We start from the raw sequence: 26,755 nt of genomic DNA on the forward strand, positions 1-26,755 counted from the left end.
AACCATTTCAAGGCTGAGGGCTACTTCATGGCTACTGAATCATAGGAAGGGCTACCAATACTGACCTATAAACAAGAGGGGTCAGCGTTCACCTAAACTTCATCCAAATTAAACACATTTTTATTAACTTTTAATTTCTAATTTTCCTTTAAACATTATAATTTTAAAATCTCTATAAATGCTAAAATGCCCTATATGATTACTGTGATGAAATGCTCTATAAATGATTAAAAAGAAGAGTCACAGAATAAAATCAAATTTCAAACTTTGCCCACTGCTGAGTTGCTGTTTTCAGAAGGCGTTGAGGCACCCCATGTGGTCCTTGAGGGCCCCTTGGTGCCCGCGGGCACCGCGTTGGTGACCCCTGCTCTAAACCATATCAAACCTGGGTTAAATTATTGTGGATCTCTACAGTAGCAGCCATTCAAAATGGCGCTTCCCAGTCAAAGGCCAGCCGAATGGCAGCAAAATCCCCTCCAACTTCAATTTAAATTCGATTCAGTTCAGTTTATTTCTATAGCGCCAATTCACAACACACGTCACCTCTAGGCACTTTCATCATCCAGTCAAATTGATTCAAAGTTTTCTAAGGAAAACCAGTTGATTGCATCGACTCATTGACTCTTCAGCAATCCCTGACACTAAGCATGCTTGTAGCGACAGTGGAGAGGAAAAACTCCCTTTTAACAGGAAGAAACCTCCAGCAGAACCAGGCTCAGTGTGAGCGGCCATCTGCTGAGGCCCACTGGGGTTCAAGGAGACAGAAGCGGAGACACAAAAAGCAGCTGCAAAAGGCGGCCCCGTCCAGGAAACACACAGCCAGGCAGACGAGCTCCGAGCCAGCTCACATGTCACTGGCCTTTCTCCTGCGTGTGTACATTTCTTTACCGACTCAAACCTTTCAAAGTATTACAGGGTCTGCAAAAAATCTGAATCTAGATAAGTCATTTTTTCTTGAAATAAGTGCATTGGTTCTTCAATTGAGGAGGTAAAAGAGACATTTTGCCAATGGAGCAAGACAATTTGCACTTAAAATAAGAAAACACAATTGCATCATCTTATTTCAAGTGCATATTATTTAATTATCTTATTTTAAGAGTAAAATCACTCATTTCATTGGCATTTTTACTTATTTCTAGATCGTTTTTGCAGTGATGATGCTTCTCTTTAGATCTTATTGTCCACAAATAATAATAGAATATTTAAGTCCAAAGAATTGTAGGGGACCAGCCAAGGGCCCATAGAGGAAAGTGGGAAAAGTTTGAACGGCTACTACTGTACATAAGCCAATAATCACTACATCTTGTTAAGGGATGTTTGAATATTAAAAAACCAAAACATCATTCAGTATGTATGTATATTTGACCTCCTATGGTCGAGAAAACAAAATGAAATCCGTTCATGCTTCAGTGCCAAACTCTTGTTTTGTAACTCACATATTTTTTGTTGGATAAACATCTGTTTCTGTCTCTGACAGATAACAAAAAGAGTTGCTTCTGAGAGGAAAACCATCCTGACAGGTTTTATCACTGGCTTGATAACACCTTTAGTAAACTACAGAAGTGACTCATAAATCCCCTCGTGCTGACAGAAAGCAGTGTAGAGAACAAAACCACCAGGCATTAAATGACCTTTTCATACCGACCGGGGAAAAGAGCCGCGGTGTGACTTCATGGAGGCATAACTCAAAGCAAACAGGAAGGGATTTGAGAGTGCCACAAGCAATCATTGCATTCCTTTGGCCCATTTACTTTCATCACTGCCTACCTACAGCATCCAGAAGCTAAAAATACCTCCTCAGGTCCCAGTGTCAAGAATGATACGGCAGATTTCTGCTGCTGTGGCTTTTTTTGAACTTGGTCTCCAAGGAAAGATTCTTTTTTTGAGCCGAAAAATGGGTTGCTCTTACTAATCTCATTAAAGTCCGTCATGATGAAGTGTTAGATTGTGGTTTTCATTTTGACTGTGTCTAATTGGAGAGTTTTTCACTACAACGTCTCTTTTTTTGACCTTGTTGGGTTTAAAAACTTTCATAAATGACTTTAATTTAGTGTAATTATTATTACTTTTGATTTGTTCATTGCGCTTTCTGCATGAAAACATCCAATGATCTCATTTTCTTCAGGTCGTCTTGCAACACACTATTGCCTACCGTTTTTTTAAGCTTAGTTTCTTTTTTTTCTTTTAGTTATTCCAAAAAAAGTTAAAAAATAAACCACTGGACTTTATTTCCCAAGTTTTAAGACGTTTTGCTTCCCATATTTTTTAGTTATGCCATTGTTTTCTGACTTATTTAGTTTCTATTATTGGACAGGTTATTTGTTGTGTTCCTCCCTGTTTCTCTGGACTCATCGGCTAATTCCTAGATTCTATTCCCCTGTGTCTCCTAATTTTGCCCAATGCTTGCATCTGTATCCCATATCATTAAAGCTTTAAGGTTATGTGCATGCAGCAAGTCTTGATACTAAATGCAGATATTTCTGATGAGATCTTAGGCTGGACATGCTTTGAAAACTGTTGATTTAGTAACATACTAACCTCCGCATATCCATCTGGAAACCTTCCGTTGAAGTAATTTTGGGAAGGGGCGAAAATACTGGTTAGCTGATTGGCCTATGTTGGTGATAGACGGGCCAAATAAACCAATCATATCAACGAAGCATATGACGTACTAACAGAGCGACGACGAAAACAACCACAAGCCAGGCTACTCTTGCCGAAACCAGTTGGGAGAAGAGCAAAAACATCTTTTCCTCTGAGAAAAGCCTCCAGAGCAGTGTTTTGCTCTTCTTTCAGTGAAGAAATACTCTGTAATTCCGATAAAACTTGCTCGATAGCCACGCTAACGCTAGTTTCATCGGCTGAAGCCGCCATGTTCTTTAGACTGAACTGTGGCGCTTCTCGTTGCGTCACACCTCAACCCGCCTCAAAGCCAACGCTGATTGGACGTTCGTTTGGTGAACGGCTCCAAATGTTCTTTAACGGAGAGTCTCCAGACTGATCTGCGAGTGAAACCTTGAAAGTTCGCAAGATCAGGATGGTCTCACGAGGCTAGTAACATACATGGAAACGGCTCAAATCCAATTTTTTTGGAGGGTAAATAGCTTAGAATGTCAGATATGGGAAAAAAGACTTGATTTGGAGCCCGGCGGACACAAAAAAATTAAACTGAAAAGTAAGTATTGATGTCCGAATGGGCTGTGTTCTCTGCCTCTATTGTCGATGCGGCTGCCCGTAGCTGTGGCCGTAAGGTTTGCGGTGCCTGTCGTGGTGGCAATCCCCGAACCCGGTGGTGGACACCGATAGTAAGGGATGCCGTCAAGCTGAAGAAGGAGTCCTATCAAGCCTGGCTGGCTTGTGGGACTCCTGAAGCAGCAAGCAGGTACCGTGAGGCCAAGCGTGTCGCGGCCCGGGTGGTTGCAGAGGCAAAATCTCGGGCCTGGGAGGAGTTCGGAGAGGCCATGGAAAAAGACTATCGGTTGGCCTCAAAGCGATTCTGGCAAACCGTCCGGCGCCTCCGGAGGGGAAAGCAGTGCTTCACTAACACTGTTTTTAGTGGGTGTGGGGAGCTGCTGACCTTGAAGGAGGATATTGTCGGGCGGTGGAAGGAATACTTTGAGGATCTCCTCAACCCGACAGACATGCCTTCCGTGGGGGAAGAAGAGACGAGGTGCTTGGGGCTGGGTTCGTCCATCACCCGGGCTGAAGTCACAGAGGTAGTCAAAAAACTCCACGGTGGCAAGGCTTCGGGGGTGGACGAGATCCGTCCTGAGTATCTCAGAGCTCTGGATGTTGTCGGGCTGTCATGGTTGACACGTCTCTTCAACATCGCGTGGAGGTCGGGGACAGTTCCCCTGGATTGGCAGACTGGGGTGGTGGTTCCCCTCCACAAGAAGGGGGACCGGAGGGTGTGTTCCAACTATCGGGGAATCACACTTCTCAGCCTCCCCGGAAAGGCCTATGCCAGGGTGCTGGAGAGGAGAGTCCGGCTGATTGTCGAACCTCGGCTGCAGGAGGAGCAGTGTGGTTTTCGTCCTGGCCGTGGAACGGTGGACCAGCTCTACACCCTCTGCAGGGTGCTTGAGGGTTCATGGGAGTTTGCCCAACCAGTCCACATGTGTTTTGTGGACTTGGAGAAGGCATTCGACCGTGTCCCTCGTGCTGCCCTGTGGGGGGTGCTCCAGGAGTATGGAGTCGGGGGCCCTTTATTAGGGGCCATCCGTTCTCTGTACAAGCGGAGCAGGAGTCGGGTTCGCATTGCCGGCATTAAGTCGGACCTGTTCCCGGTGCATGTTGGACTCCGACAGGGCTGCCCTCTGTCACCGGTCCTGTTCATAACTTTTATGGACAGGATTTCTAGGTGCAGCCAAGGACCGGAGGGGGTCTGGTTTGGGGAACAGCGGATCTCGTCCCTGCTTTTTGCGGATGACGTAGTTCTGCTGGCTCCCTCCTCCCAAGACCTACAGCGTGCGCTGGTGAGGTTCGCAGCCGAGTGTGAAGCGGCTGGGATGAGAATCAGCTCCTCCAAATCCGAGGCCATGGTTCTCGACCGGAAAAAGGTGGCATGTCCCCTTCGGGTTGGAGGGGAGTCCTTGCCTCAAGTGGAGGAGTTCAAGTATCTTGGGGTCCTGTTCACGAGTGAGGGAAGAATGGAGCGGGAGATCGATAGACGGATCGGTGCGGCTGCTGCAATAATGCGGACGCTGCACCGGTCTGTCCTGGTGAAGAGAGAGCTGAGCGAAAAGGCAAAGCTCTCAATTTACCGGTCGGTCTACGTTCCTACCCTCACCTATGGTCATGAAATTTGGATCATGACCGAAAGAACGAGATCCCGGATACAAGCGGCTGAAATGAGCTTTCTCCGCAGGGTGGCTGGGCTCTCCCTTAGAGATAGGGTGAGGAGCTCGGTCATTCGGGAGAGGCTCAGTGTAGAGCCGGTTCTCCTCCACATCGAGAGGAGTCAGTTGAGGTGGCTCGGACATCTTCTTCGGATGCCCCCTGGACGCCTCCCTCGGGAGGTGTTCCAGGCATGTCCCACCGGGAGGAGGCCCAGGGGACGGCTCAGGACACGCTGGAGAGACTATGTCTCTCGGCTGGCCTGGGAGCGCCTAGGGCTTCCCCCAACAGAGCTGGAGGAGGTGTCTGCGGAGAGGGAAGTCTGGGAGTCTCTGCTTAGTCTGCTGCCCCCGCGACCCGGTTCCGGATAAAGCGGGAGACGACGAGTACGAGTACGAGTAAGTATTGAAATTGTAATCACTTTGAAATAGTAATGTGAATTTTTAGCTTAAGGAGAAAATAACAAATGCAATTTCAACTGTGTAGAAATAATGACAATGAACTTATTTTTAGGTCAAAAATGTGTTCTGAATATATTTTAACACTGAAACAGTAAGTACAAACATACAACATTTAAATTTCAGTGACATTTTTATTTCAAATCCCACTTCCATAGTTCCTGCACTGCTCAGCGATGTGACGTTAAGCGCATCCATGTTAAATGGGTCCGACCCGACAAACATCTAACCGTTATATTCAAGATGGATATTGCAGATACTCAGAAATGTCTGGCGTCAAGCTCAACTCAGACACCAACGGTAACTCTAGGTAAGCTGAAAAAAGGTAAAAGAGAAAAAAACAAAACTTTGCTAAGTATGAGCGCGAAATACTAGAAAGAGAAGAAGATTGCTGCAGTTCTGTGTTTAGGCCACAGGTGGCAGTATCACTAAAATAAACCCTTAATACCTCTTTAACAAATAATATAATGTCATAGACGCTCTCCTCGAGCTCCATGGAACTCAGAACACAGCAAGATGGGAGGAAGCGTGGAAGCTTTAGGCGTCTGGAACAGAGAAAAGCCAGTTACGAAGGATGTGGAATTTTGTGGATAAGATAATTACTGTATAAAAAAAAGCTTTGATTTAAAATAATTACTCTTTAGAAGTAAACGTGTGAAGGAGATTGCAGTTTTTTATTTAATCATATCTGACTTGGTTTAAATCAAATGCTGGTTGGATGAGCTTGAAACTGAATCAACATTATCAACTAAAGAATGTATTTCACATTCTAAAAGAGAACAGAGCCTGCGACTCTCTGAGAACATCCCTCATATTCTACAGGAGAGAGGAGTAATTTGAGCCAGAGTTGCTGAGCCCACCAGAGACGCTGTGTGAACCGTTCCACTCTGGGGTCATGACTGAACATCCATCAGAGACACAGACTGCGAACCTTTCTCTCTAGGTCACCTGGGTTTCAGCGTTTTTTTCAAACTATATAGGTAAAATATAATGATCACAGAAAGATGTTCTTCTTTGAAGATTCTAAGTAACTTTATTATTGGAATCAGCGTATATAATATGTTTATTATGATAGAAAAACTTTCAGCCTGCAAAATAAAACTAAACATTGCGACAAAATAATAAACTATGCTGTTAAAAATGAAATATAAATGAGAACTGATAGAATGAACTTTAGGATCCTGCATTAAAAGGTCAGAGGGACATCGCCTTTGATTGTATTATGTATACATATATATGTGTGCTTTCACCATTTCTATTCTCCCACTCTGCAGAATCTGTTAGTTCAATCTCTAACGTTCTGCTCTCTCTGCTTTTTCTCATAGTAGCTTCATCTGGTCTGTTCCTGTTTGGCTGTGACTCCCTTCTGGAGAGAAATATCAGCTGTGCTGCTGCCATCAACACCTTTGTCTATACTGTAGATGTTGGATATTGGCCTGTTTTTCAGTGTTGTCCTGTTTCTCTGACTGTGACTGGTTGTGTTTCCTGCCGCCTTTTACAACTGCTTTTTCTATCTCTGCTTCTGTCTCCTTGAACCCCAGTCGGCCTCAGCAGATGGCCGCTCACACTGAGCCTGGTTCTGCTGGAGGTTTCTTCCTGTTAAGAGGGAGTTTTTCCTCTCCACTGTCGCTACAAGCATGCAAAGTAACAGGGATTGTATTTGAGTCAATGAGTTGATTCAATCAACTGGTTTTCCTTAGAAAACTTTGAATCAATTTGACTGCATGATGAAAGTGCCTTGAGGTGACGTGTGTTGTAAATTGGATGTATAGAAATAAACTGAATTAAATTGTTTTTCTGCTTTTATTATTATTGTCTGGGCTGTTGTTGCTGTGATTTAGTCTTTGTTGTTGTGTCGCACCTTTTGTCAGTTATTGCTTTTGTTCCAAAGTTTTAGTTTAGGTTGTTGTATTGCGGCTTTTAATGTTGTTGTCTGGACTTTTGTTGCACTGTTTTGGGTTTTATTGTTGTATCACTGCTTTTATTGTCGTTGTCGGGGCTTTTGTCGACTTTCAGGGTTCGTACGGGTGCTGGAAATCCTTGAAAATGCTTGAATTTCACTTAGTGTAGTGGGGGGCTATGGGGTGCGTCTTGTGGGGCGCGGGGGCTAGTTCGGGGGTCCTTGGGTCCTGGGGGCTCGGGGGGGTGCTAGGAGCGGGGTGCCTGGCGGGTCTGGCCCGGGGGACTGTTGCCCCCGTCGGGGCTGGGTCTGGGGCGCCGCGGGGGGGGTCCTGCGGCGGCCGCGTGCGGTGCTCTTGGGGGGTTCCGTGGTGGCGGACGTGGGCTACTGGCCTGGTGGCTGTGCTGCTGCTGGGTGGGGCTGGGCGCCGGGCATCGGTTCTTTTGTGGTGCTGGCCGGGGTGCTTCTGCTCTGCGGGGCGTCGGGGCGTGCCTCGTCTTCCGGTGCCGGGTTTCGGTGGTTGGCCGTGGTGCTTGCCGTGGTTGCGTCGTCCGGGGGGGCGTGGGTGGTCGCGCCTGTGGCCGGGGTTCGTGTGTGTCTGTTGTGGGCGGGTTGCGGGCGTCGGGGGTCCCTTTGGAGTGCCCCCGGGTCGGGGTGTGGCTTCGCTCTGTTGGGGCGGGTGCCGGTGACGCGTGGTGCGGTGCATCGTGCGCGGCTTGGGAGTGGAGGGTTGCTCGGTGTTTGGCGGCGGGGGGGGGGACGGGCCGTGGCCGGCGTGGCCGTCCTCCTCTCGGCGGCCTGTGGGCGGTGCGGGGCCGGAGCGGGGTGGGTCGTGCTGCTTTCGCGCCGGGCGCGGCGGGGGTGGTGGGGTCGCGTCTGCTGCTTTCTTTTTGCTGCTTGTGCCGGCTTCTGGCGGCTGGGGCGGCCTTGCTGCTCTGGCTCTCTGGCGTGCGCCGGGTGGGGCTGCTCTGTCCTTTGCTTTGCCTTGCGGCTGTGTTTGCTGTGGTCGGTGGGGGCGGGGTGGTTTCGTTGTGTTTTTGGGTGGGGGAGTCCGCCTGGGGGCTTGGTTGGTGCCGTCGGTTCGTCCTTGTCGGCCTTCCGGTGTTGTTTCTGTTGGGGCTGCTCGGGCCCCCGCATGCCGGCGGTGCGCTGCCGGGGGGATTCCTGTTCGGCGGGCTTGCCTGTCTCCTGGGAGGGCAGGCATGTTGACTTTTCTGGGGAGGAGCATCTGGGTGGAGGGGTCCTCGTGGTGTGGCGGTGGGTGTTGGGCACTGGCTTGTTTGCGGCCGTTCTTCTCCGGTGAGGGGGAGAATATTATAATTTTTTTGTTTTTGTTTTTGTTTGTTTTTTGTGTGGGAGGGGGTGTGTGGGCGGGGGGATCGGGGCTTGGAGTGGGGCTCGGGATTTGCGCTTAGCTGTATTGTGTGGCTTTCTTCTTCTTCGGATTGGTGCTGTGGGACCGGTGTTGGGGGGAGTCGTTCGGGGGCCGGGGTCGGGGTGGGGGTGCTGGCGCTGGTGCCGGGGGTTTTTGGGCATTGCCCGGCCCTACTGCGGGGTGGGTCTGGGGTGGCTCCTTGGGCCTGGGATCCCTGGGGCGCATTGCCCTTGGGCGGGGTCCCCGGTGGGGGTTCGGGGGTTCGGGTTCTGTGGGGAGTGCTGCTTGGGTTCTGGGCCGGTGTACGCCTGGCTGTCTGTCCCTGCTGCCACGGCCTCTGGTGTGCCGGGGTGCCTCGGGGCCTGCTGGGCTGGGGGGGGGGCATGGACATTAACACCTATGGCAAGTGCTTACCCCCTCACGGGTTTGCACTCTGTAAGTGGGGGAAGGGGAGGGAGGGGGAGTAGGTATGATCTCGGCCTGGATGTCTTCTGTCGCTTGTGTGGTGAGTAGCTTGATTGTTATTGTAGGGGAGGGATTACATCTCCGGAGGGGGGGTGGGGGGTGGCGATAGAGGGAAGAAGATCTTTGAAGGGCTTTGGGTCTGGCTCCCTGTCTTGGTCCTGGTCCGTGCTGCCCCCTGGTGGGGCTTCGTCCGGGGTGGGGGCTCTGCGTGTTGCGCGTTGGCTGGCCGGCTGGGATTGTCCCTTCCCTTATTCATTTATTTATTTATTATTATTATTTTTTTTCTTATCTTCCTTTTATATTTTTTTTTTATTTATTTATTTATTTATTTATTTATTTATTTTTTTATTATTATTTTTTTTATTTAATTTATTTATTTATTTATTTTTTTAATTTTATTTATTTATCTACTTATTTATTTATTTATTTATTTTTTTTATTATTATTATTTTTTTGGATGGACAGGACGGGGGGGGGTGGTGGAGTCGGCTCCGTGCCCGGCTGGCTGGTGGGTCCTGCTGCCGGTCCCGTGCCCCCGGGCTATGGTGGTGAAACTGGTGGGGCCCCCTTCTCTGGGGGGGCTCTCGGGGAACGGGGGTGCCTATTGGAGTCAGCGGGGGAGCTGGCTCCCTGGGAGTGCAGCAGGCACCCCAGTCCTTTGCTCCCCATCCCCGAAATCCTCCCTCTGCCTGCTCCATCACTCGGCCACACATGTAGGTTTTTGGGGAGGGGGTCGTTACTGGAGGGCCACACCTTCTGATGACGTCCCCCACCCCAATTTTATTTTGCATTTTAGACACTTCCATCTACATCATTTTCACAACACACATCTATGTAGGGCATTTTCGGGGGGTGGGGGTCAGGGCCACCGGGGGGGGGGCTTATTTTATGGGCCTCACCACGGTCGGCCTCCTCCATCCCCTCTCGCATCTAGACATTGAGGGTTGAGGGTTGTCGAAGGGGGAGGGTGTGCTGGCACCGTCTATCTCCTGGAGGGGGGGGTGGAGTGTGCCGGACACCCCCTCTTGGTACTCCCAGTTTTAATTGCATCTGAGAGCAACACGCAACAACACCACATTCGAGCGGGCGCAGTGAGGATCGGGGTCTTCTCACACCCCTGTTCTCCAGCTGCCGCCTGGAGTCTGGGGCCTGGAGGAAGAGCGGGCCACCTGGTCCGTGGTTTTGGCTGGGGCTGGCTGCGGGGCCTAGGTGGCCTGCTGGTGGCGGGGCTGTCACCTCTGCTCTCCCCAAAGAAGGTTGGATGGAGGGGCATGAAGTGCCTGGTTGAAGGTTTTTTTTTTTTTTTTTTTTTTTTTTTTTTTTTTCGGGGGGGGGGGGGGCGGTTCTGGTTGGGTGGCCGGCGCGGGATGGGTGGGCCCCGGTCCCGGGGGGGGCTCTTGCGGGGGGTGGTCCGGTCCGTGTGCGGGGTGAGGGGCCGGGCTTGAAGCAGGAAAGAGATGGGTTGGTGTGGCGGTGTCGCCGCTCCCCTCCCCTCACATCCGGATTTTAGGTTCACTTATGGGGTCATCCGATAGTCCCGGGACCGACCACCGGTGTCACCGGGTTTTTGGTCCTGGTATTATTGGATGTGAGTGTTATGTGTGAATGTGTGTCTGCGTTGTTATTTTCTTTATTTATTATTATTATTATTTTATTCAATGTTTTTTTTTTTTTTTTTTTTTTTTTCCTGTGGTACGAGTGGGGGCACTAGGGAGGGCAGGCATGATTGAGATGGTGTGTTTCTTTTTTTTTTTTTTTTTTTTTTTTTTTTTTTTTCTTTCCCAGGTTGGGGTCTCAACCGCACCCTCTCCCAAATACATCTCAAGTCTCCGCTAAGTGCGGAGCCCATTCCCCCCGTCCTGCTCTCCCTCCGCTGGCTGGCGTCGGGGCTCACCGGTGCACTGGTGGAGCTGGGGGTGGATGCCCGGGGGACTGCTGGCTCATTCCTGGCGGCCTCTCCACTTGCCCCGGCCGGCCGGGGCTTTGCTGGGGCTCCTGTCTGGGGGTGGGGTGCCCTTGGGGCCTCGGATCCCTGGGGCCTGGGACTGGATCCGCTTCGGGGTGGGGCTGGGTGTTGCTCGGGGATTTTCGGGGTCGGTGCCGGTGCCTTCGCTACGATGCCGGTTCCTGGGCGGTGTTTCTTTCCTATGCCGGTTCTGTGGTATCGGTTCGGGGAGGGGGGGAGCTGCGCGGCATGGTGGGGTGCGGGTCTTGGGTCCTGTTTTGGGCTCCGGTTTTTCCGCTCGCACTTCTCCTCTTGCCTATTTATTTTAATTGTAATTATTAATTAATTTATTTATTTACCTATTTATTTGTTTTTTTTTTTTTTTTTTTTTTTTTTTTTTTTTCTCTTCCTCGGTGGGGGGGAGCGGTTGCGGGCGGGTCGGTGTCTGGTGTCCGCTGTCGCATTGTGGGGGCCCCTTTTTTTTTTTTTTTTTTTTCTCTTTTTTTCTTTGGGGGGTTTGGCATGTCTGTTTTCTCGGGGGGCAGGCGGGCCTGCTGGGTGGGGGTCCTGCTGGCGGCGCGCCGCTGGTGTGTGGGGGTCCGGGCGGCTCCGGCGGGGGTAGTGTTGGGGGGCCGGTCTGGGCGGGCTGGCTGCGCTGGCTGGGTATTCGGGTGGGTTTTCCCTCCTGGAGGCATGGCGGGGCTGCTCTGTTCCCACTGATCGCGGCGGGTGGGGCTGCGGGGCGGGTGTGGGCCTGGGGTGGCTATGACCGGCGCGTGGTGGGGGGCCGGGGCGGCGGAGCTGCTCTGGCCGCGTGTCGGGGCCTGGTGCGGGCTGCGGGGGGGGGTGGCGGACGTGGCTGGGCTGCTTTGGCATCGTCCGGTGGGGGGGCGGCGCGGTTCGCTCCGCTCTGGCTTTGTGCTGCCCCTCGGGCTGCTGGGGGGGGTGGTTGCGCCGGCTGCGGTCTGCTCCTCTTGCGGTTTTGCGCCGGGCGGCTTTTCTGCTCTCGGGCTGATTCTGTGCGCGGTGTGTTTCGTTGCGCGCTGTTGGCATCGGTCTTGGTGGGGTGGGGCTGCGCTTTTGGCCGGGGGGGCGTTTTGGGGGGGGTCCCGCGGCGCGCGGGGCCGGTTCGCGGCGGAGGCGCTGGGGCCCCGGCCGGGGGCGGGGCCGTCTTCGTGTTTTCCGGGGTGGGGCGGTCGCGGTGGGTGGTGCGGCCGGTCGCCGGGGCTGGGGGCGGGGGGGCGGGGCGTGTTTCGGTGCTCTGTGGGGCTGGGGCGTTTCGGTCGGCGCCGTGGGGGGGCTGGTGTTCGGCGCCCGGCCCTACTTCGGGGTGGCCGGCTGCCGGCGGGGCCCGCGGACTCGTCCCCGCGGCTCCCCGGGGCGCCGGCATGGCGGTGGCTGGGGGGCTTCCTCGTGGCTGTCTCTCCTCCTGCCTTGGTGGGGTCTGATTTCCGGGGCTGGCCCCGCCTTGGTGCCTTCGCTTCTGGGGTCCCCTTGGGCGCCTGGGGCTTTGGGTCTCCCGGCGCTGGACTCAGTGCTCTGGGGGGTGTGCCTCTCCGGCTCTCCACAACCACTATTGAGCATTTTTTTCTATGGTTAAAACTTTACATGCACAAGTTCACCCTCACAAACAACTACAGGTGCTAGGCTTCAGGTACTTAGAGATTCACTTCCAAACAGAAACCCCACATTCATATCTTCAGGTAACACAGAGTACATGTCAGACTTAATAATATTACTTTAGTGATAGTTTCAAGGTGTTTGCTTTATTGTATATCTCGTACCATGTTTTTTGGTTGTGCTGTTCTTTTTTCTTTTTTTTTTCTCCATCTCATTACAGGTGTTGAAGCAGACTGAAAATGTTTTGTCATTGTCTCCTTCCTATCTCCTCTTTCTTTCATCTTTTGTCCTGTTTTTTTCTTTTTCTTTTTCCTTCTTCTTCTTCTGTTTTTCTGCTCTACTTACATTGCAGTGTCCATATGAACTGTAAAACTCCCTGCATAATTATAATAAAGCAATTTATATACATGAAACAAGTGGAGCGGTATGGCAATTGCGATACCGCTACACTTGTGAAAGTAAAATCTGTTGGGCTCCTTTTGGCATCAAGACAATTATTCTTATTGCCACCTTGCCAGACAGGACACTGTAAAAAAAAAAAGAAAAAAAAAAAAAAAAAAAAAAAAAAAAATGCTTGAATTTTGAGGTTGTGTTTTCAAGGTTTGAAAAGTGCTTATATTTTGGATGAAATGCTTGAAAATGCTTGAAATTGTAACTATTTCTTTCGCAACAAATACCTATCTAACTGAATCGTGTGTTTATTAAATGGAGAAATAAAATGTTGGAGAGCCAGAAAATGAAACCTGCTCGCTTAGGTGTGACTGCGATCTGCCAGTCTATTTCCATGTGTGACTCCGCCCCCATCAAACCACTACTGCACCATGCCGGGAGGTTGTCGTTTCAATGAACGTTGGCTGGAAGATGAAAAATACAAATTATGGATTAAACGGGGACAAACCCCACGAGTTGCCTCTTGTAAAGTCTGCAGAAAAGATGTGCAGCTTTTCACAATGGGCGAGTCGAGTCACATGAAGGGTAAGTCATAGTGACTGAGAGTACGGTGTGATAATGTAATGTTAGTATTGCAGTGTTTCCCGCAGCACTATCTTGGCGAGGCAGCCGCCCCGCCAAACTCACGCTACCGCCTCGCCAACGTTAAAAAAAAAAAAAACCCAAAAAACCCCGAAGTTTTAATTCATCGGCAGGCCCAGACCTTAAAACAGCACTGATAGCTCTACGGCTGATAATACTGAATTGCGACACCCTCTGGTTGGTTATATTACTACGCCATGGCAGAGGAGTAATTTTCTTTGATCATCCGAGGAGACGTGTGGGGGGAAAAAAACGTGTTCGGTCGTCTTCATCATTGGTGAACTATAGAAAATAAAAGAAAATAAATATCTGCCTTGTGTGCTCTGACAAATTAAGATAGGATTTAGTTTTATGTATTCATTACGACCCCCCCCCCCCCCCCCCCCCCCCCCCCGCCCCCGGCCGTCATCCGCACAAAACTGGTTCCGTAAGGTGCTGGAAACAGTTTTAAAATGGATCTTGAAAGTGCTTGAAAAGTGCTTGATTTTGACTTTGGAAAAGGTGTACGAACCCTGGACTTTTCACTGCTTTTGTTGCCGTGTCACACCTTTTGATGCCCTGTCGCAGCTTTTAATGCTTTGTCAGGACTTTTGTTGCCATGTTTAGGCTTTTGTCATTGCCATTTGGTTAGATGTTCTTGACCCCTCTCGGCCACTGTAAAATACAGACCTCCTTATAGGGGATACAGCTGGTGGGTGAGGTCACTGGGACCAAGGCACAACAATAAAGAGAACTGGATTCTGGTAAAATATTTTCTTAAGGGGTGACAGTGGCGTTGGATGTAGGAGTTGCCCTGAAATCAAAGGGTTGATGGTCTGAGCCCCGGCTTCGGCTTTCAGTGTGGTTGTGTCCTTGGACAAGACAGTGTATTGTATAAAGTGCTTTGGTCAAGTCTCCTGACTTGAAAAAGCGCTATATAATGACAGGCCATTTACCATTTTTTATGGCTAATTGATTTCCAGTTATAGTGAAGGGGAGTGTCTTAATGAAATATTGAACTGAGATTTTAGTTCTGATAAATGAATCCTAAATTATTCAGGTTCAAATTAGAAACAACATATTTCATATCAAGATACTGTAGTTTCTTTTAGTATGAGCTGATGAGCACCAAGCATGTATTCTGATTAATCGGAAATTGGTTTTAAGGTTGGAGTCTAAAGTCTTGTATATAAAGACAACTATAGAAATAATCTGCTTTAACTTTAAACCATATGCAGGGATAAAAATGAGCTCCACCACCACTAAATGATGATGATTTGGTTGGTTTGTGTGTCGAACCTCTTCACATTGGAGCGGAGGACACCTCGTCTGGCAAAGTTTCCTTCCGTTCATGCAGGTGCATGTTAGGCAGCCCTCTTCCCACTCCGATCCTGCCTGGCTCACAGACAGATGAAAAAACAAACAAAAAAACACATGAAGCTCAGGCATTTACACGTAAAAACTGTGAGTCTAATTTACTAAACCAGGTTATGTTTCCTGCTTCCACTAAATCTAGTTGATTTAATGTAAAGAGGATTACACATGTATTTTTAGCATAATAATCAAAGTATAGAGAAAAGGTACCCCTCTGTCTACTGAGAGGACCAGTCTGTAGTCAGTGGATTTTAAATTCAACTTCACACTTCAAATATCAGTTAAATAATTAAAAAATGCATAAATGTTGCTTTTTAAAAAGTGTATTTTCCCTTAATTTGTGCAGGTAAATATGATTATCTGCCAATGAAATTAGGAATTTTTTACCTTAAAATGACAAATGGCTGTTATGCAAATACAATAAGATATGTGAAAAGATAATGGTGTTGTTTTTATTTCATTTTAAACATAAATCATCTTGGTTCCATTTGAAAATTGTCTTGCTTGCTCAAATCAAGGGAAATCCAGTAATTTAGTAAATTAATTACTTATATATCAATTTATGCAGTGCTGCTTCAGAGTAGGAATAAGAAATCTAAGTTAGTTCAAAATGAATCAAGAAGATTCCAATATTAACAAGGTATATTCTTACATTTAGACATAATAATAAGGAAACTGTATAAGTATTATGCAAATTGAGTTGACCTGTTTTACCAAAACGGAAGCACCTGCTCCCACTGAGCTGAACCATGTCAGGCGTTTACTAAAAAAATCTGGTCTTTATGGGACCACAAGTCATCATTAAGTTACAGAAAAGCAGGAATACGGGGAAAGAGGCTAAGACTAAAACATAGAGAGGGATAGAAGGAAAAGAGGTTGAACAGCCGACTTATGAGTAAGGAGAGAGGGGAAAAAAAAGAAGGAATGATTGCTTGTCAGAGTTTGATTAATTCAATAACGCTCTAATATCCATTCCTTCATAAATAATTCCTGGCAGGCTTGCCCAGTTGCGGTCAGAGAACAGAATCTCCACAAGCCTGCCTACATAATGAATGAGGCTGAGGGAATGGAGAGGCCTTGGTGTAGTGTGTCCCCACAAGCCTTATCGCTCATCTCCTAACAGGCTGTTCTGTAGGAGTAAGTACCACAGTCGCTATGAATGGGATGAAATACAAACACCCTATCCACGGTACAATGATGCAGCAACAATGGGTACAAGCTGCCAGGTTAACTGGCCATCAGGTGTCGGTTTACCTCTCGCACGATGCCCTGGTCATGGCAGGGGCACAGGGCCGGGATGACACACACGCCCTCTAGGTTTCGGTAAAGCCCTTCCTGACACACGCAGCCTTCGGCGGACCGGCTGCAGTTGACAGGGGAGGTGGAGTAAATGTCCTGGCAGCTTCTCTCACACAGCGGGGCCTCCTCTGACAGGCTCCTCTTCCACTGCTCCCCCTCAGGGCATTCTGGACATTAGAAAATTGGAACAATAAAAAGGAAGCCGAGTCAAATCCAGCCAAAGCTCGGCCGATTGTTCTGACTGTAATAGCTCAAGCTTCTACACACCAGAACTTTAAAACATCCATCATGATTAAGGTCTGGTTTTGACTAAGCCGGTGTAACAAGTCTTAAACTGAGCAGTTCAGCTAATAGCCACCTGTTACAGGGTCATAATCTGGCTGGAAGGTCAAACTCTACCCCAGGACTGTTTAGCTCCATCCCTTTTCCCTTGGTCTCCCTACCAGCGTTACCGTCCTGAAAGCATCATCTCATGCAGATTGAACGTTGTTTTAACTTATGTTAATGTCATGTGTTGTTCTGTGAACACACAGCTAATTGGCTCTTTGAATCAAGTTCAAATGATGTTCAAAAAGTTAAATTTGCACATGTGTGGAACCCATTCACAACTTTCATCCAAAATATGAGAATTTATTTTAAAAAATATCAACTCCCGGTCATTAAGAGTTAAAATCTCTTGACTACACTAGTGAAAATTAACAACACTAAGCTATTGTGCATTCAAAGAAAGAGTAATAAAAATGTCCAAAAACCATAATCAGTAGGACGATTCAATGATGTCACATACACCATTCACGCACTCACACCTATGTTTTATGGACTGTGGGAGGAAGCCGGAGTACCCGGAGAGAACCCACACATGCTCAGGGAGAACATGCAAACTCCATTCAGAAAGAGGGCCAGGAATCGAACCCAGAACCTTCTTGCTCCAAGGCAGCAGTGCTAACCACTGCGCCACTGAGCAGCCCGCAAAGAGAAAGCATGCAATATATAATATTTACTAGTGTTGCACCAATGCAATTTTTTGGCCCCGATACCGATACCCGATACCTGGCTTTGCAGTATCGGCCGATACCGATACCATAATAATTTAAAATAATTGCCATCATGGCTTTGTCAAGCTTCTGCCTACCTTTGTGAAGCAGGAAAAAATCTAATACAAAGTGAAACCAGTAGAACTTTTTATTGCCTACCAGGAGTGGGTGACAATAGTTGAATAAACGTATGGCTCTCAAAATGGTATCGGTGCCCTCTTTGTTGGTACTCGCTGATACCGATACCACCATTTTAGGGCAGTATCAGGACCCCGTCCGATACTGGTATCGGTGCAACACTAATATTTACACTGGGAAACAAACAGCATTAAGACTTTCATATATCTTATTAGCCCCTTTTAGATGAGCTTTGCACTGAAATAGGTTTGCTTTAGGAAATGTAAAGCTGATGTATTTGCTAACCTTTTCTGTGTAAATTCAAGCTGGACCCAGTCCAGGCACATAGATCACATATATGCTGGAATGATTATATTGCACCTGAAACTCTATTGTCATCATTTGATTTATTTAAAAATAAACTGATTGGAAAAGCGTTTTTTTTTACTTCAGTGCTGACTGTCTTGCTTACATTTCCAGCAGAAACTGCTTCCTGGCCATTCTCATTTGCTCTGTTTTCAGTACTAGTCCTTCTATTGCTTTGAAAATAAGCCCGAATATCCATACCGACGCGCGCTGGTTGGTGACCAGACGTATTTAAAGCATGTGTGAACGTTAAGTATGTTTGACTCAGTGTCCCGCGACTCCCGCCCACTCTGTTGTTTGATTGGATGTTGTCTTTAGTCGTTGATTGGTTGAATTGTATGATTGACAGAATGATAGAGGAATAATAGAAAGCTGGCTACGCTGAGTTCGAAGGGAAAAAAAAAAAGACGTCTGCCAGTCCAGGACAGGCTTGGGCGCAATCCAGCCGATGGGCTGACAGCTGACGCGGCTCGGAACAGACAGATCAGACGGGATCCAGATCAGGCGGGAACAGAAACAGGTGGCAGGATCCAGACTTTAAGGCAAAAACAAGCTCCCAGACAGGTTTAGAGTCAGACAGAGTTCTGAAGCGTGGCCAGACGGTCACGCACAGGAGCAGACAGAATCAGGTGCAGATGAGCAGGCTCAGTGGCAGAGGATAGCCGAGACAGGACATGGAACCAGAACTTGATGCAGGACTTTAAACTGGTCTCCTCCCTGGAGCTAAGCTTACTGAGATAAAAACTGAACCTCCCCCCATATTGAGCCAAAAACCCAGAGGACTCTGCAGGGGAGGAACAGTGGACGATCAGGAGACGAGACAAACACAAACACCCTCTTTCCACTGGCTGCCAGAACAGACTGAACAGAACGACTAACTAAGAACAAATAATGATCTGGCCCCGAATGCTCAGGCTGAACAGAATTTAACCCTGAAGAAACAGGTGACATAAATTATAATTGAGGCAGGGAGGGAAAAAAAAGACAGGTGAAAGGAATTACTAATTAAGGAGGAGCAAACAGGCCAGATCATGACAGCAAAATCAGAAATCAATAGCTGTTTAGATACTTGATTCTTAAGTTTCTGTGAAGGAATCACTTGTCGCTATGTTTGGTCTCTCGGAGTGTTCTGCAGAGGGAGTGGTGCACTCTGGGGTCTGCAAATCAAAGAAAAACCACATCTTCCTCCACCAATGTTCAAAATTAAAATCACAGCTTATGGCATGACAATGATGCTGCAACAGCCTTGTTTATCTTTCACCAGTACTTTATATTAAACCAAAATGTTTATTTTTTGTCTCTTTCAAAACAGAGATCTGCTTCCGTCTGTTTGCTACGTCCAAAACTCGGAGCATCCAAACACCGAGCTACAGCCGGCTGGGTCTATTGGTAGTTCCTTTGTATCAGTTTCTATTTTACTGGGGAACAGAGCAAGTGGAGCATTTGGCGCAATTTCAAAAATGGCAAAAGAATTAAGATCAAGTCCTCTACGTCCCAAGTCATAGTTCTTTCCTCTGCAGGGTGGAAGGGCCTTCTGTTAGAGATACTTGGAGTAAAGCTGCTTCACATCTGCATCGAGAGGAGTCAGAGGAGGTGGCTCAGACATCCCTCCCAATGAGAGAAGGGGGGTGACTCAATGCATGCTAGAGAAAGTGTAGACCTACTGCAACAGTGACTGTCAATGCAAGTCTTGGTTGGCAAGACTTCTCAAAACAAGAAGCCTTACTAAACCTCTTACTGGGCCGGTAGATTTTGTGTGAGGAAAGTCTGGGAGTCGATGCAGAGACTGTTGACCTTTTGACCTGTTCTCAGGTAAAACAGAACATGGAGAGTATTACGAGTAGTTTATTCAAACAAGGATAATGAGCATGCAGCCTGTCGTGACGGTACTAAAGAATCATCTCCTTTCTTGGAATGTGTGCCCCCCTCTTGATTTGCAAAAAATTGCAAAGGAAGCAAATCCAGTCAATGGAGAAGAAACAGTTGGGTTACTCTACCTCTAGAAGTTACAGAGAAGGATGAATGGGCCTTAATTCAATTGAACTTTATTTGTTCAAAACACATGTCATCTCAAGCACAGAGACAGTTCTGTACAGACTAAGTTTAGCAACAAATGTTTTTGCATCAAACTTTTTTTCCCTGCTTTTTATTGTCATTATACAGTCACAAGTACAGATCAATGAAATTCATTCTCTGCATTTAACCATCCCTTTGGGGAGCAGTGGGCTGCCATTGTGCAGCGCCAGGGAGCAGGGCAGTCTGTGGGAGTGGAGCTCGAACTCTGAACCTTTGGATTCCAAGTGCAATGCCCCAACCATTAGGCCGTAACTCCCGTACCCACTGTGTGCTTTAAAAAGCTTTGGATATCTAAGAACATCTAAAATTAAGGGGTCTGTTAAGGACCAGAAATCTGCAATCACTCACCACAGTCAGGAGCAACGCAGCTTCTAGTTCGGATGTTCAAGCCTTCACACGGGGCTCCTCCATATAGGCTGGGCTGCAGAACCGTCCTGGTAGAGCTTTGGTGGCCGGTACCACAGCTGGCCGAGCACGGACTCCATGGCAACCAGCTGGACCACTGACAGGCCACTGGACCGGAACCGAGAAAACAAAAGGAAACAACTTTAGAGCACATTTTTAGGTCAAAAGTAATTTTTACCCAAGAGAAAAGCAAAATCTGCAACTTTTGAGAAATCTTTTAGATTCTAGATTACATTTAAAAAAACACTAAAGTCTGGATTTAATAATATCAGGATTTTAAAGCATCTTTAGAATTAAAATTTCTGTATTTAAATTTCTTTTAGCCTGCCTTTAAAAGATGCAATGATAAAGAATAAATCCATTCTGGTATCAAAACAATCTCTACCCTGACGTACATTTAACGTAATTAAAAATTCAGTCATGTTTTCAAATTAATGCATCTTTATCCACTTTTCTCAGGTTCTTTTTATTTAATGGTTAAAACCGCTGAGTCAGCAAGAAATCTCGCCTGCTGGGAGAGATTTTTTTTTTCTTCCAAGCAATTAATTATGCCTTCTAATCCAGTGTACATCTTCATCCGTTCACTCTTTGATTACAGCAGTAAAACCATACTGCTGTAGTCTGCTTCATTGAAATGTATCCCAGCAATCGTTAACTGCCACATCTGTATATAACAGAACGGATACAGAATGAATTTTACTTCGGCTTTACTCCGACATTAATTCACCTGCTGCAACAAACGAATGAAAACTGTCATCTGAGCAGATTTGCTTGCATGACAAATAAAGCGCTGCCACAATTACACTGAGAAAGCTGTATCCACCTAAATTAAAGCAATTTTTCAACTTCAACACACACTGGGGAGAAAAAGAGGAGAAATAGGACATGCAGTTTAAATCAATAAAAACGCCGGGTGTTTTAGAGAAACAAATTAAGGTAGAGGCAGAGACTGGAACAAAAACCATTTTTCAATCCTTTCTGCCACTTTTATGGAGCATAATTCCAGCATTTGTTGGTTAGCTTTGACCTTGTTTCTATTCCACTTCTGTTAGTTACAGCATAATGGGCAAAAGTAAAATGAACAAAGCAGATTAGATTAGGAGCTAAAAAAAAAAAGCTTTAGGAGGCTGTTTAAACATCCAGAACTTGCATTCATAGAGTCCTCTCAGACAGGGGCCCAGCTAGAAGGGGGGCCGGAGGGGGCCATGTGATTTAGTTGTTCCCTCACTGATAAATATGATTAATTGGTTTGATTTAATCGGATTGATGGCATATATTTCATATTAAAAAATATGTTCTACGACTAGAATGAATGAAGTTAATTCCGTTAGGAATCCAGTTTGTGTGGGTTGTGTTTTTGTGTGTTTTCCCTCAACCACCAGGTGGCGCCTGGTTCTCATTGGCCCTCTCACACACCTGCGGATGGTTGCCTCATTAGAGGACTCTTAAGCTAAGACTGCCACTACCTCGACACAAGAGTGTTTGACAGTTTTGGGAAGTCATCCTGCAAACGGGATGTTTTGGACCTTCTCCCCCCTGGAAGGATTCTCTAAGCTGAGGATTCAAACTGGTGGTTTGGATCTACTTTTCCCCCATGGATTGTTTGGTCTTCTCTCTGAGCAGGGGATTCATCTCCACATGAAAACGTTCAAGTACCGCAGGAAATCTAAGTGGCAGTCAGCTCCTCCGTTCCTAAAGGAAACACCTCAACCTGGTTAATCCTGTCCGCCCTCCAACGAACAAGTCTATTACTGGAACAACCCACACCGACTGGATTCAACAAATGACACCTTTTTCTGGAAACGTGAGTCCTGATGCCCTTATTCCCATTTTCAAATCAAAGACACCAATTTCCCACTGAGCATGAACTAACCGCAGAATCTTCCCCTTCACTTTTCAGTCTCGGTTCGCCAGTGTTCAGAGCAGCACTGGACTCCTCTCTACCAACTCACAATAAATCTGTTAAACCTTCCCCTGGTCTCTCTGTTTGGCTTTCTGCAAGTGGGTCAGATCTTTGGATAAAATCCTGACACATTCAACCAATAACAATACAATATATACAATACAAAAAACAATATCCGTCAACAATATCCGTCAACTTTAAAGTAGTATATTTTCTTTGCTTTAATGAAATCCATAAATTATTCCTTTTGTTGTTGTATTTTAGTTAGTTATAGTCTAAATGTAACATGTAAATTAACCTATAGATATTCATTATTTTTAGTTGATCATCTTCCATATAATTTTCTTGATCTAATACATTTCAATATTTTTTCCCTAGTAACAATAACTAGATTGTTGATCAAAAACTCCCCACCTCTGCACCAAGCAGTTCCTCTCTAAACCACATGGTGGCAGCAGTGATACTCTCAAGAGTATCGCCCTAACTAAACATTCACCAACTTTCTCATTTTGAATTGAGAAAGCTTCCTGGAGGGAAAGTGAAACGCCTTCAAACCTTGCAAACCAAGTCCAGTGGATTGTTTTTTTACCTTTTACGGAACTTTTACATTTTTAAATTAGTATATTAATGGTAATTTGACAGAAAACACAGTATCGAATTATTCACATCAATATACAAACATTAAAGACCAGAAATACAGAAATTAGCCTCAAAAGTTTTTGTTTTGTTTTTTTGGGAGAAGGCAAAGGTACAGTATGGTTTCCGTACGTCATCTAGGAGTCTACTTTATAATTATAATTTATATTACTATTAAACCAATTTAATGTCTGTATTATTATTGGTATATAAATATCATATGAAACTATAATCGATTAAAGGTATAAAGGAGGGTTTTTATGTAAATGTACAGTAGATAATCACATTTTAATAACTGTGCGTGTGTAAGACCTCCCTACCTGCTCGTCTTGCATCGGGTGGAAGAATCCCTCAAATAATCTCCTTTTTCCATTCTTGTTATGAACTTTGCAGCAGTGGAGCTATAATAAACGCGTCAAACTGACGCTAACTGGATACAAAAACACTAGTGCTGTTAGGTTTCTGTTTCTGTTATGTTTTTCTTTTGAGTATTCTGTCTTTCCTTACTCCTTGATTTCTAGTGTTTAGTTTTCTTTTCACCATGTTTCATTATCCTAGTTATTTGATTATCATTTTGTTATTTCCAGTCTGCCAGGTTTTTATTTGTTGCTCTCTGCTGCCCTCTTGTGTTCTCCTTCTTCCCTAGCTCTTTCCCTCTTGTTCTGTGCACACCTGTTTCCTGTTTCCTCATTAGCCTCCTCTTTGTCTCAGTCTCCTTTAAAAGCCCTCTCTGTTCAGTTCCCCTTTACTGGGTCCTCGTCAAACACCGTCTGCTTGCTCCAACTCCTTCTCTCTGTGCCTTCCTTGTCATGTTTGTGATTCCCCTGATTTTCCCCAAGGTTTCTGGTACGTTAGACTTGTTTTCATGTTTTTTTTTTATTTTTGGACTTCTGGTTTCTTGTTTTGTTTTCCTTGGATTTTTGGATAACCAGCCTCTGTTTTCTGTCAAGTCTTTATTAAATCCACAACAGATTCACCTCTGCCTCTCTGCCTCTGCTTTTGGGTCAACTCACTCATTAACCAAATCTTGACAAGTGCAGCAGGAATGTTCACACTGGGGTTAGTTAGTTAGTTAGTTAGTTAGTTAGCAGAGATGGGAAGTAACGAAGTACAAATACTTCGTTACTGTACCCAAGTAGATTTTTCTGATATTTTTACTTTACTTTACTACTTATTTTTATGGCGACTTTTTACTTCTACTCCTTACATTTTAAAAAATTGGCTCGTTATTTTAGTTTTGAATCATTTCAATGGAGTTACCGTTATTATTTTTCACGTCATCAATACCAAATTCAATCTAATTGGATGGGAATCTACGTTGCATTTGACGCACCACTACAAGATGAATCGACAGATTCGGCGGTATCCATTGGCGGCAAATCATTGCAGCTTGGTGGCGGTGGCGTTAGCATAGTAGCATGGACGACGAGATGATTGAAAATGAACACAACGGAGATCTAGTCCTATTGGCAGACATCCATTTAAAATGTAGGCAACGGCATGAAAAAAGTGGTTTCTACTTTTACTTTTATACTTTAAGTAAATTTACAAGCCTGTACTTTGTTACTTTTACTTGAGTAAAGAAGTTTAATCAGTACTTCCACTTTTACCAGAGTATTTTTTAACACAAGTATCTGTACTTTTACTCAAGTACGGAAAGTGAGTACTTTTGCCATCTCTGTTAGTTAGTGACTGCTGAACTGTTGAAAAAAAACAACTAATCCCTGTCACAGACTCTGCATCACACTGATAGCACCAAACCAAAATACTGCATATTTGCACCATATACGTATATTTAGCTGTACGTTTCGTTTATACTGTTTATACAAAACAACAATAAAAGTTGTCTAAATTGAGCACATCATAAAGTTTAGCCTGTTCAATAAACACTACATAAAATGACATAAAAAAGATCAACCACTTCTTTAATTCAGGCAACTTAAATGTATTAATATGTGCATTAATTCATAGGTAAGGACTTGGGGGGAAAAAAAAGTGTTGTCCTTTATGATTTATTTGTAAAATTTGGAGGCTGTACTCGTCAGTATTTCTGTTGAGCTGAGGTTTGAACCCTCCAGTCATCTGTGGAAAATATTTGCTTTTATATATTTTCTGATACCTTTCCTATTTCCTCTAAAAGGTTTATCCTTAAAAGCCCTTTAAAGTCTGCAACTCTATTAAAATATGTCTACATTTTAGTGTTTTTTTTTTATTTAAACTTTTTATTTATTCATATTTAATGAAAATACATTACTGCAGGTGCACCTTTAACACTCTATTGGAATTTTCGAGGTTATCTTATCTCCATATCTGTATTTTAAGGCGTTTTTCTTTTCTACACTGTTCAGGTGGTGAATCGACCAATCAGCTCTCTCTTTTTCTTGCATCTTCTCTGCTCCAGATTCTCTTAGGCAGATTAAAAGTCCTCCTTCTAACATTTGTAATCTTTATGAGCTTTTTAGTAACTCTAATCTTTACAAATCTTTTCCTTAAATGACGACACTAAGAGCTAATTTAAAGCAACTTTCTGCAGCTTATGTCTTAAAGATCTGTTTAAGTTCTAGGTCATTATTTCAATTATAAGCACTGAAATCAGATTAGGTATCTAAAACATTAGCATGAAGCCAAACCCTTTTAAACTTTAGTTTTTGTTGAGTCTTTTAGTTTTATTAGAAATGTCTTAATAACTCTTTTATAACCCTGCTATATGTTTAAGATAAAGGAGACTAAATTATGTGAGCAAAAAGTTGTTAGCATTTTTAAAGACTTTTAAATGAAACTTCAAGATAACATCAGAAGAACTTTGATGTTCTCTTTCTAAAAATGGCAGTAATGGCGCCTCATGAGCTGTGATTGATGCGGCCAACTGTTCAAACAGCTGGTAGTAATTATCCATTATAGTCTGAAAAAATCATTTCCTATGAAGTCCCTTTATAATATTTTATTTACCTTAAAAGTTTTCATTCACGCCTCACACCTGCATGATGGCTGCATGTGCAACCACACAACAAATGGTCTGGTAATTGTTTCATTAAATCTTCTATTTTACTGTACTGCATTTCATGTTTTTCCACTTTGATTTGGCATTGGTTAAAGGCATACTATGCAACATTTTTCAGTTAATTAATGTGTTCCATAACGTTTTGGATGATTAAATGAGTCATTTCAGGTTGAACAAAGGTATTCTCGGCCGCCCTGGTGGTCTTTGGGGGAAATACCGCACTTGCAATTGCAGGAGCCCTCGGCCCGCACCCACAGGCTCAGAAGTCTCGCGAGAGTCGGTCTTGCTTTACGGCGAGAACTGCTACACGCCCCCAGTTAAAAGCATGATCGTTGCTAGCGCAGTGGCGATATTTGTGCAGTTATCATGGCGGAACCAGCGTGAAAACAGCGAAAGCCCATGTTGGAGCAGGCAAGAAAGAGGAAAAGGGCTCCGGACAGAGAGAGCAGTCGTACACGGGTGAACATCGGGCATTTTCCGAATGGCGAGAGCTAAAATAAAAAGAAGGCTGCAAGGCTGAGTGTGCAGCTGTTGCAGCTGTCCAGAGGAACTCCATTTGAAGTTAAGTTATTTTCTCTGTGATATCTCTGTATCTAAGTAACTCTAACTGACTACTTTAAAACATAGCACCTTCTGCTGTACTTTTCTACTGAGCACTTGTCAGTTTCACACGGTTTTATTTCTGATAGCAAGGAGTAGCTAGCCTAGGCTAGCGCTGGCTTAGCATTGCTATGGCTTCTCTCTCTCCCTCCCTTGACTCTTTTCCAACTCTTCCTTCTTCCTCTCCTCTCTCCTGCTCTCTACGTCAGATGTTCAGTTATTCCTCTGCCTCCCTTTTGTGAAAAGGGATGTGTAAAAAGTGTAGTATTTTTTTAGCTTTTGGGGCGGGGTTTCAGGTTAGAATCCGGTCAGCTGTTGAACTCCAGGAGAAATA

At 45.6% G+C, this 26,755-nt stretch overlaps 1 protein-coding gene across 1 annotated transcript in view; it reads right to left on the bottom strand.

The window, feature by feature from the left end:
- LOC119799316 (SCO-spondin-like) overlaps positions 1 to 20,389 on the bottom strand; it is a gene marked incomplete at its 5' end in the record, with an annotated part of 33,412 nt that extends 13,023 nt beyond the window's left edge. Inside the window, 3 exons of the mRNA XM_038309149.1 lie at positions 14,910 to 15,005; positions 16,239 to 16,450; positions 20,225 to 20,389. Coding sequence (XP_038165077.1) covers positions 14,910 to 15,005; positions 16,239 to 16,450; positions 20,225 to 20,389 — 473 coding nt within the window. The remainder of the gene's footprint in view (positions 1 to 14,909; positions 15,006 to 16,238; positions 16,451 to 20,224) is intronic.
- Between the last annotated feature and the right edge of the window lie 6,366 nt (positions 20,390 to 26,755).

This window comes from Cyprinodon tularosa, unplaced genomic scaffold, assembly GCF_016077235.1.
Source record: "Cyprinodon tularosa strain WSP-4 unplaced genomic scaffold, ASM1607723v1 ctg659, whole genome shotgun sequence".
Classification (NCBI taxonomy): Eukaryota; Metazoa; Chordata; class Actinopteri; order Cyprinodontiformes; family Cyprinodontidae; genus Cyprinodon; species Cyprinodon tularosa.